General features: G+C 43.2%; 1 protein-coding gene across 4 annotated transcripts in view; it reads left to right on the forward strand.

Moving 5' to 3' along the window:
* The window catches only part of TTLL7 (tubulin tyrosine ligase like 7), a 2,250,822-nt gene that overhangs the window by 350,249 nt on the left and 1,888,570 nt on the right, over positions 1-12,003 (forward strand). For 3 of the 4 annotated variants that reach the window (XM_069641609.1, XM_069641612.1, XM_069641610.1), the window contains one exon: positions 5,501-5,635. In XM_069641609.1, the coding sequence (XP_069497710.1) occupies positions 5,501-5,635 (135 nt within the window). The remainder of the gene's footprint in view (positions 1-5,500; positions 5,636-12,003) is intronic. The other variant, XM_069641611.1, reaches the window with a different exon arrangement.

Below are 12,003 nucleotides of genomic sequence, written 5' to 3' on the forward strand. Positions count from 1 at the left end.
TGTCCAATGGCCAGAACATGAATTAACTGTGTTTGGAGACTACAGCAAAGTTGCATTGGACCATAGCTACAGTGCGACCGCACCACCACAAGAAGATGTTATTGAATGTATTGAAGATAGCTCTGAAGTAGTTGCAGATCAATTTACACAATCTACACCCGCCAAAAATTTGCCACCAAAAAACCTGTCGACATTGTTGTGTTCTCCCATCAATGTTGAAGTAATAGATGTCGAAATGACAGAGAATGAACCAGCCGCAGTATCCATAGACGCATCAGAACTTGATATCAGCGATATTACTTTCCAATGTGTTAATCTCCACAACGTCACAGGCCGAAACAACGTTGACGCAGGATGACAGTCTAATGAAAGAGAGCAAATACATTATATTCAACAGTTGTTTGATGGAAATTATAAGTATGCTGAAATGTGTGCATTCCATTAGAGGGAAAGTATGTGGGAAGCCATTGATTAATGTGACTCGTCAAATAAAAGGCAGTAACTTCAAAATAAATGCCGCCTGTAGATTAAATCATAGGTTCTCATGGTCTGCACAACCGATGCTGGGGAAACTGCCAGCAGGCAATCTACTGTGTGTAGCTGCATCACTTTTTAGTGGCTCCAGTTTTAGAAAGTTAGAGGCTTTCTTTCAGTTTGTGGGACTCCATTTCATTTCTAAAGCGCTGTACTACATATACCAACGTGATTATCTGTTTCCGGCCATTAGTGATGCTTGGAAAATTGAACAATTGTCTCTAGCAAGTACATTCGAAGGCAAACCATTCAGGCTAGCCGGCGATGGACAGTGCGACAGCCCTGGATTTTCTGCCAAGTACTGCACCTACCACTTTCAGGACATGGATAGTAAGAAAATTGTGAGTTCGGTGGTCGTGCAGGTAACACAATGTACATCGTCAGTGGCCATGGAGAAACTAGGATTTATAAAATCGGTGGAATACCTACAATCAAGGGGAATGCACATCGACCTCCTAGCCACGGATAGACATGTTTCAATTGCCAAGACAATGAGAGAGCAGTTCCCACATATTAAACATCAATTTGACGTATGGCATCTTGCTAAATCAATCAATAAGAAAATCTCGGCTGCAGGGAAAAAAAAAGGTTTTGAAAGTATTTTGCAGTGGTCACATTCTATCACCAACCATCTTTGGTGGAGCTCAAAAACTTGTGAGGGGTCAGTGGAAATACTACTTGAAAAATGGCGGTCACTGATGCACCACTGTACCAACGTTCACCGCTGGACAGCAAATGAACATTTCCACCAATGTGAACATGGCCCTTTGTCCCCAGAGGAGGCACGGAAGAAGAAGTGGTTGATTCCATCTTCACCGACACACAAAGCCATTGAGAAGATTGTTTTCGACAAAACTCTATCAAGAGATTGGAGAGGACTGACAGAATTCTGTCACACAGGAGATTTGGAGGGGTTCCACAATATGTGCCTAAAGTACAGGCCAAAGCGCTTGCATTTTAGCTTTCGGGCATGAAACATCGCACTCTACTAGCGGTCTTGGCCCATAACAGCAATGTCGGACGTGAACAATCTAGGACTAGGGGTAAAGTAAGGATGCCTCGCTACACTAAGGTGTTTTCAAAACGAAGTAAGCAATGGGTGAGCAAACCAGTCTATGATGAAATGCAGTTCGACTTTGTGAAAGGCCTTATTGTTGCTGTGTTAGAGAAGCACAGATATGGAATTTTGGACGTTTCTGTGCAGAGCAGTGATCCATTGCCACTGAACATTGCGACTGTACCATGCCCACCCGAAGCACAGCTGATTGTGAAGTACAAATCCCGGTTTAAATAATTGCAATACGATTGTCTTTTTGTAAATAAATGTTATTGTACAGTGTACCTGTAAACCTAACCCCTACCTTCACCATCATGGGTGGCGAACAAGCTGGGTGTCATCTTTGAATTCTCTCTATTCACCTCACATATGTGTATGTATATATTTTTCTCATGTCTCATCTCATGTAAATGTAAATGCTGCGCACTGTTAACGGAGGGGAGGCTTGCGTATTGCAAATAATAAAACAAACAAACAATAAATCTCACTTTTAACTCAACTCCTGTGGTACTTTATACTTTCCCTGACCTTCCGCCAAAAATTAAATGTCTCAATTTGGGCTGCAAAGCTCGCAGACAACGGGGACAAAATTGGGGCACTTAGAACGCGCCAGCCAAGCGGGCCGTGGCATTTGGGAGAGAAGCCAGTTCGCATTTGCACATTGAGGCGCACTACATAGACGGATTCTAAACTTAAAGTTCTCACAGATGCCTATACTACGTGATGTTGCAAATAAAGAATGCAAAGGACAATGCCCAGATGAGGCCCACAAGTCGCACTGGAAGTATAAGGGTCTATTGTTTTTTGACCTTGAGACAGGTACCATGCCGAAAGAACTACATTTGAAGGGAGTGCGCAATAACGTAAGAGACGATAAGGCAGAAAATTCAGAAACTAGACCGAGTTTCATTTTAGTTCGGTATACGAAAAATCGTTGTCAAGAGCACGGTCCGTTTTACAGACTGCATTACGAAGAGACACAATGGAAATTTCAAATATAATGTAAGTAAATCTTTACACGCTTTTATACCGGAATGAAGATTTAATGAATGGATGCATGAATAAATGAATGAATGAAGAGCTAGGAAAAGCAAGTAAAACGTGTTCGTAGTGAGCACATGGGCATGCAGGTCCACTGGTCTCACCGATCTCGGTCCTTGGCCCAGCCACTTTTCCCTGCACTGCCTACCTGCACTACGGGACTGTCTCTGTATCCTTCAGCCCCTTCTCCCGGCATTTACCTTGCACTTGCCACCAGCTGGCCCTATTATTTAATTTGTATTCAACTAACCATGTACAGCCCTACCCCATGCGCAATCAGAAAGACACCTGGCCTAGTAGGATTGTTGTCTGTCTGCCCTTGTTCCCCACCCGCCTCGTCACGCCTAGAAACACTTGAGTATAGGCGCGTTACAAATGCCATATCATATATCATATCATTCCTCACGCATGTAGACTAACTGTCGTTTATCATTGTCTGTTGGCCTCGATTTATTTCGTTACTTTTCGCATTGATTTTAGAGCCGAACATACTCCATTGAACTATCCTTGCAAGCAAATAGTTTCTGATCGGCTGTAATAAATAAAATAAGTAATATTAATGAAGATCGGCTGGCGAGACTAATTATAATTTTTTTGTTTTCATAACAGGTATTTGCTCCCCTTCTGCTACTGCCATCGGTTTGAGACACCAGCAGATGGCTTTTACAGTAGACACGTGCAGCTTCGTGTGAACAACTGGAGCACACTGACAATTTTATGGGACGATCGCCAAGGGCCCACATGCCCTTACGCTGTACTAGTGGCTAGAAGCAACATATCAACCTTTACGATGGACTAGTGCCTAGTTGATGGAACAGCCTTGCGGTTCACCGTGCTTCCAAAGTGCTTCTTTTAACGAAAAGCAACACCCTGTGTACCATGGCGGATACAGATAAAATAAATGTCTTTCGGAGTTCATATGGCAATTGCTGAATATTCTCTAAACATTTAATGTAAAATAAATGTACTTTCCAAATGTACCGTGTTGCTGTTTGATTTTAAAGTAAAGTTTCATATTCCGAATTGTGGCGCGCTGTGTTGTGAGATGGTCTGTGTTGGTTTCCGGGTTCTGTGTGGAGTCGCGTAGAAGACGACTGGGCGCGTTTGCCTACGCAGCACAGTAACGTCACGGAGAGAGGCGGGGAATATGAATGTTTTGATAATGTCAGGCTCAGGGGTGGGGGAATTGATTTAGTGCCGCAAAAGCAGGTCAGCCAGGGCGATGGGGGAAAAGATCGGATTATCAGAAAATGGCGGCTCCCTGGTGCTTGTTTTCGCATGCGTTTAATGGACGAAAACTCGGGTAAGGTCCATAGGAACGTTTTCTAAAATCGAGCCACTTAGGCTTAAAAAAACATGGCCGACCCGTAGGGACAATAAAAATGTTTACCAGACCATGCCTTTAACTCCTCTAGTCAGAGCGTTGAACAACGTTGTTCCGTGCAATCCTCTTATATGTCTGCCCAGGCTTAGTAGAAATATACCTAAGAGGGTTAGCAGTGTTATAGTTGAATGTTTGGAGAATATGTTATGGTTTCTGTAGGTAGTCCCGAACATAAATGATGTGTTAATGACCTTGCCTACTGAAACAAACTGGAAAGGAATGCTTTAAGCAAACTATGCGAACTACGAAGTTAACAGTAAACTAATACGAAGTAGCCATGCCTAGTGGATATTTCTAAACATAGGTTGAAAGAATGTGTATACTTGTACGTTTCAGCGTTGCGCATTGCACCCAGTGGATGTAATCTGGTTGGTCACGTGAATGTGTATCTTGTAAAAAGGAATCCTTCGGTTGATGTAGCTGTGGATACATAAGCTGTATGCAATGCCCTTCTGTTGGATGATCAGCGTGTCATGTTTACACAGGCTGGATTCCAATGGTTCCGCTTTCTGCAGAGACATTGCTAACCTGTGTATCTTGAGCTTCTTAATGATGAATATTTAATTTTAGATAAGTAATTCTAAAAAGACACAAATGTTTGGGTTGTACCATGAAGAGAACATTTTTTCATTGATTGATAGAATCAACAGGTCCCGATTTTCTAAACATTACCCGTTTTAAGAAAACAAAGAGACATGCTACCTTTATTTTCGAAGTCGAATTTTTGGAAATGCACAGGCCACCTTATTCGCAAAGCTGACCTGCTAATTTTCGGAGGGCTGTGCACCGACTCTGTTCAGCTCACCTGCATACATTAGTATCGGGTGCACGTTCCCAATAATGTGTAACATATGCCCAGCGTGCTTCATTCCACAGTGATGGCCAATTAAAGGCATCAAACAAGCAACGAGGAACGCTTTTATTTTCTACGCATTTCAAAGCTCAACTTGTTTGTGAACTTGGCTTGTGCTTTGTGGTGCACAGAAACGCCCCCTTCACGCCCCATTCTTTCAGAAATTGAACGGGGAGGGGGTAGGGTGTAAAAGGGCATCTAAACGCGGGCATCTGTAATGCTCACGCTCTGAGCCACTTTATGAATTGGGAACACTTTTTTTTCATGCAAGTGAAGGGCATGCCCAGACAGTGCACTCCTTAATTTACATAAAAACAGCTTTGAGAATCTGGCGCAGTGTGTCCTAATTTGAGCGAATTGAAGTTAAGAAATACTACCGTGTAGACCTATTCAACACGTCCTTTATAGGTCTATTAATGCCATAGAAAGTAACCTTGAATGATCTGTTTCACCATTATTCCACGCCTGCACATTCAAACATGTTATGATGGATGTGCATTCCAGTTTTAATGCACATGATTAGAAGAACGCAACGCATGTAATGCCATTGTTTTCTAATTAACTTTATAACGTTGCTCTTATTGTTACTTACTGAAATACCGTCTTCAAATAATTTTTTGTTTTTCAAAAGAAAACCAAGAAACATCCCTCCTCACTTTGATTTCAGAGTTTCCATTTGAAGTTCCAAGTAAAAGGAAAGTGAGGAAGAAGAAGAAAAAGCATGGGACTATTACAGCAAATGTTGCAGGCACAAAATATGACATCGGTAGGTTTTTCGGCACTCCGTTCACTTTTGTTATTGTTCTAAGTTTATGATCTGTATGGTAAACATGACAGGTTCCTAATTGTGGGGGCACTGAACATATGGGGACCCCAAATTGAGAGCAGATTATTTTACAGTGCAATCGAAACTGGAGGAAGAGATTAAGGTTCCAGATAGGAGATGTAACAGAAACGAAAAGGAATAACAGAATAAAAAAAAATACCGTTCACTGGCGAGGATTTGCAGCTGTAAACAGTGTATTAATATTAAAGGAGGGAATAATGTTATTATGGAACAAACCTTTCAACATGAAAAGTGTATAAAAACTAAAAATAGACGGACTTAACAAGGATAACAAGGTAGTACTTTTAGAAAACAGTCTCTTAAAATCTTAACTTGATGTTATGACCTCTTTTGTACACGTATATAGTATGCAATAAGATGCATGAACATAGTTTCGATTGGACCCGAATCTTGTAAGCCTGCTAGTGAATCTAGCCTGTCACCACTGATTGGCTCACACCTTCATCGGCCCCTGATGGCCCCTAGGCTATTATAAGTATATGAGAGGCCAATGCTGATGGACATTTCTATACAGGTCTTCTGTCTGTTGCTAGGGCACGTTTTGTCAGTTTGTGGCTTTCCTTGTTTGTCTATTCATTATGTCGGTTTTTATTTGCTTTGCTGTGTCTCTCGGTTTATAGTTAATATTTCGAATTCAATTATTTCGAATGCAAAAATGTCAAACATTAAGTCAAAATATTTTTTGAATGTTTCATTTTTTTTTAATGGGAGGGTGGGGGTTCCCCTAACCCCCCGTTTTTTTTACACTATATTCTACTTACCAAAACCCCAAAAAAACGTATTAAATAAAAAAATATACATTCGAAAAAACATTTTTCGACAATGTTTTCGACATTTTTGCATTCGAAAAAATGCGTTCGACATACTGACTGGACACCGTGTCTCTCCTCCCTCATTATACATTCTGCTCATCTGCACTACATGGATTTATGTGTCAGCCATGTTACTTGGGCAAAGGACCTTTTTATAACATTGCAGTTCTATGTACTTAGTTTGTATGTCATATATTTCATTTATGCGTTGTCAGTTGCAATAAGGTGATGAGCTGTCGAACCCCCTACGTGGATGGTTTGGGAAGTGGGACATTCAGTTAAAAGCAGGCTGCAGATGTGGAGTCTGGACACTTGGTATAATGTTTTCTCTCTGTAAGTAATAGCTTGTGCCTCCGGTTTCACTGCCATGTTTGTGGCGGGTGCTTTATGGCTTCCATGCAGAGTGGAGGGGGTTAAGCTGTGCACCTACAGTACACCAACATATGAGTCTGCCTATGCGGTTTGTAATTTATTGAAGGACGCAAACGTTCCTTCTTGCCATATATCACTAGCTTCAATGAGCACGTGTTAGTCACTGTAAGGTGCCAGATACCTTTACCTGATTGTCTTAACTGCCTGTTATTCTTACTTGCCAAGTTTGAGCCTTTGGTTTTTGTGTCTACCTTCCCAACTTGCTTTCTTGATGTACATTGTTGTAGATTAGAAACAATGCATTATTTATGGAGGCCCTAACTACCTGGGATACCAGTTAGTCTTGGGAGGTGCTGCTATCCAATCTTTTTAACAATGTACATAGCTAATTGGGAGCACAAAAGCAACATTGGCGTGGATAAAGAAAAATCTGCATTGACAAAGCCAATGGATGTTGCTTTTGTACAGTCTTCTGCAGTGGAAAGGTCAGGAAATGAGAGAAGAGTGTGCAGAGGTAGAATGAGTCCAATTGGCAGACTAATGCTTTCTTTTTTTTCTTCATTTAAAAGTGTTTTACAGTTTAAAGAAACTTTTACACTAACTAAAAAACGATTACAAACATTAACACAACAACACACTAAATTATATCAACCCTAGAGTCAAATCATAAAACAATTCATCAACTAATTTCGGCAATACAAACATTCATCCCAAATCTCCCTTCAAGCTGCTTCCCGCTCAGACATTCTATTCTTCAGACCCTGGAAAATGTCCTCTAAGAATGATGTCAATGCGATTATTAATGCCCGATTGGCAGTAAGCAGTAGCCTCTCCCATAGGCTTTTAGCCAGGACCAGGGAGGTAGAATGCAGAAAACCTTCCCAAATGGCCAATTCTCTTTGCCAAGAAAAAAGGGCACTCCAGTACCAAGTGGGCCAATGATTCAATTTGGTCAGAGCCGCACATCCGGCACCCATGCATCTCTCTAGCTATACCCAATTGTTAGAAAAAATGTCTTTGGTTGCTTGTGTTGCTTGTGAAAGGTTTGTAATAAACCAAATACACTTAATTAAAAAAAAATTTAAAATAATATACCCAATTCCGGCCCCAGGACTTCCAAAGTAGGCAGAGCGTTTAAACGGAATTTCAAGTAAAGATCTCAATGTCTTTTAGATGGGAACTTCTGCAAGTAGGATCTCAATTGTGTGGTGGTACGTGGTGGTACGAATAGATGTTATTTATCCCTGAACACTAGCAATCTATTAAGATCATCGTAATCAGAGATTCTGTCCCAGAAAGTGACTTTTCTTTTTTTTTTTAAAAGTCACTCTCTATGGGATCTAGAGAGATCATACTACTGAAGTTCTCACAACTCTTCTAAACCTAGAACGGTCTTATAAACCTTCCCTTCTAGTCTATCAAAGAAGAACCTATCAAGAAAGGGCATCAGTTCACAACCATACAGTGTGGCTGAAGTAACTTAATTTATACAGTTCAGTTAGATGTATCAGAGAAAAAGCATTAAGTTTGCTTCAAAGGGCTTTCATCAAAGAAATGCCTAACCCAAGTATCGCTGCCATTTTCTCTTTTTGCAGCTGGAATTGATTTTTTATCGAAATTAGAAACCCAAGATAAATTATAGTAGGGACTTGTTCATATAGTAGGGGCTTTTATACTAGCCAACTAATTAAGCATTGTGGGAATACATTAATATGCTTTGTTAATGTAAAACATCTATCCCACTTATACATGTACTTACAGGGGTACACACGTTTAAGCATGCAATACTCACTGTTTATTGATATTAAGTTACCAACTATTCTCATCAAATGGCAGGTACTCGCATCATTGCAGGATTTTGGTTTCATGCTTAAGTACCTACACTGTAAGTAAGGCATTAGCATAATGTGCTTTTTTACTCACGCCACTAGCCAGCCATCATGAGTACAGATGCTCACAACATTTGATAGGTTTTGGCATTATGTCCCCAGGCATTCACACAATTTGCTGACCTTTGCCATCACATGCCCAGGTACTCACACCATTCTTCTGGTACTGACATCCTATTTTCAGATAAACTGACTTCTGTGCGAGATATTGGCATTATGTATCCTATATTAACATCATAAGCTTCTGGAAAACCCGAGATGGAAGGTGGATTGAGGTGGAGGGTCAGTGCTCTGGGGATGCTTACTCTATCAGCCTTGTTCGACCCTCTTGTCAATGCACCATTGTTTCCCATTTACACAATATTAGACTGTGATTTGGCACAATTGGATTAGCACTTTCATCTTGAACAGACAACAATTACTTTACTTCCCCCTTCACCTCCAACTCCTGTAGTATTGGTTGTGGGATTCTGTAGAGGTCATCCTTATAGCTCCTGCTGTAATTTACCTGACTCATTGAGAATGAGGGTAGATAATCCTGATAACCATACCCAATTCGTTTTCTAACTGTGTCACGGCCGCAGGCGGCTGGAGCCTGTGGAGAAGGTGGAAACGTGGACGCCATTAGATTGTGCCGTCACGTTTTCTCCCTTCTGCCGGCCTCGGTCTAGTTGTTTTCAAGATGGCGGCCGCGATCGTTTATCAACATTCGGCAGTCAGCGTTCCGCGCGTTGCAACTGAGTTTTTCTCTGTTCTGTTGCGTGCGCTAGTTTTTCCTTCTATTTGCCCCCTTGTTGCCTTCTGCTCAGCGTCCCTGGTTTCTCCTTCTCTCCTCGTTTGGGATTCCCCGGATTCGCTACTACTTCCCTGCCTCCCGTTTTCACTCTGGTTCGCTTGCCTCTCCCCCTTCTGCTCTCTGGTCCGCTCGGACTTCCCTTTTCTCGCAAATACTTCGATCTGTACATTGGCTTCTCCTTCATTCAGTTTCACCTACCTGTCTGTCGGATGCTTTGGCCTTTCTGTTTTCGTATCCTCGGCTGAGGAAGTTTACTTGTGCTCCGGCAGTGTACCTCCGGTTTGGATCCAGGCTTGGTCGCTGTTCCCATCTCCCTGGCTGAGGAGACTCCAGTCGTTGCTCCGGATACAGCGGACTTCCATCACCTGCCACTGCTCTGGACCAGGGTTTTTTTCCGTTCTACAGTTTTTCCCCTTTTCTGGCTGTCGCGGAGGGGGGCCTGGGTAGGTCTCTCTTTCACAGAGACCACGGTGGCTTCTTTCCGAGGCAGACCCTTCCTTCTAAAAAAGAAGAAGCCATACATCAGACTTTCCCGCAGAAAGAAGTCGGACTATTCCGCGTCTTCAGGTGAGGAGGAGGAAGTCTGGGGAACACAGTAAGGCCAGCGATTTTGAAGATATTACTGATCCTCTCGCAGACCCTGTAGATCACAGTGTCAGATGTGATAAACTGACTGGAACCCAATAGACCCCATTTCAAAATTTGGCAACTCTTTTTATTATGAATTACTTTATGATGTGTAAGAATCATATCACGCTGAATTCTACCAAGACAGAAATCTTACTTTCCAGTGCCACCTCCCAGGCTTTTCCTATGTACATCTGGCCTTAACAATGATTGCTAATCCATCAATTACTACAAATGTCAAGAACGTCGGAATTTGTATGCATAGTAGAGGAATCCTTGAAGAGGGTTGTGCCAGGATTTTTGATTAAATGAAAACTTGCATGTATCTTAAACAGCTGTTTTTCTTGAACCACAGCTTGAATCACACACATTGGGGTATTGCCAAGCTGGCCCTTATCTGTTAGATTTCTGATCAATGCCATGAGGCCACCACAGTGGTGACAGTTTACTCCAAATATTCCCTATAACATAGGTGGTACTATCATTCTTTGCAAGGCATTGCCGTGACATTCACAGTCTCTTACATAGGTTCATAGAGGAGATTCCAACATATTTATACATACTCTTACGTCCCGTCCCCTTTCCTCCATACTGCATGGGTGCCCCTCATAGGGACGGGAGACGGAACCTTTTTCAGCAGAAAAAATCTTCTTATCCTTTAAATTTAGAGGCGTGTGGGGTGCGGCCCCTGCAGCATGCGCTCCCCTGCCTCCGCCCACCGGCGCCACTCCCAAGTCCTCTTTTCTGCGTCAACGGGAATGGACCGCTTTCACCAGCACTCTTGGGTTTGGCTTCGGCCTTGTAATTCCACGCGCTCTTCCCCGGATACTGTCTTTTTATCTTTATCTTCTAATCTTTAAACAGGTACTCTGCTGCCACTCTCCTCCTTGGCGCATGTCGACATCCTTGGGCTTCAGCAGGTGTCCAGCGTGCGAGGGCTGCTTCCCCACATCCAACCCCCACGCCATGTGCCTCTGCTGCCTTGGCCCAGACCACGTCTGGGAGGACTGTGCTTCGTGCAACGCGCTTACACCGCAAGATCTGAGGAACAGTTTTGCAAGGTGGAGGAAGCTCTTCGAGAAGTTGCCTCCAGAGAACTTGAAGAACTTCATCAATCACAGATCAAGGCCCAAGTCGCTCGATTCCATCGCTCCCCGCAAAGTTGACTCCTTCCCTAGGAAACGTCCATGCGGGAGGGACCATTCAGGTTCTCTTAATCAGTGCAGATACAGAGGCTTAACCAGCTACTGGCCACGAGGTCAAGGGGTCGCTAGATCCTTCCAGAGACGGCACTCAGGGACTGCAAGGTTCTTTTACCGGGTGTCCATCCGAGGGGCTACGCCCTACTACCGGACAAATGTCTCCGGGGTCGCCTGTACGCAGCACAACCGGTGATTCATCCGAGGGCACTTTTCCTACCAGATCTCGTCCTGAGGCGCAGAGTAGGCCTCAGAATCCACCACCAAGAGTCCAGGAGGAGGCTGTTCCCAGTGAGCCAGGAACCACAACACACGCACGTAGCACAGAGTTTGACAAGATGGCCGCTGTGCCAGACTAGATGGCCACTCGTCCGTCACCGACCCCGTTTGGGGAGCAGGTAGGAGATCGAGTGTCCAGGTAGGACTTGTTTTCACCAGGTACATGGCCTACCGCTTATCCTTCTACGTCGCAGGACAGATACCCCCTGCAACTAGCCAGGCAGAGTACGTAAAGGCCCTAGCAGCCACCTACTCCTGCCACCCCACCATCCAGCAAGGACAGTTTTTTTTAGAAGTTCCTCATGCTGATAAG

The sequence above is a fragment of the Ambystoma mexicanum genome, chromosome 1q (genome assembly GCF_040938575.1).
Source record: "Ambystoma mexicanum isolate Mex_15411 chromosome 1q, UKY_AmexF1_1, whole genome shotgun sequence".
Lineage (NCBI taxonomy): Eukaryota > Metazoa > Chordata > Amphibia > Caudata > Ambystomatidae > Ambystoma > Ambystoma mexicanum.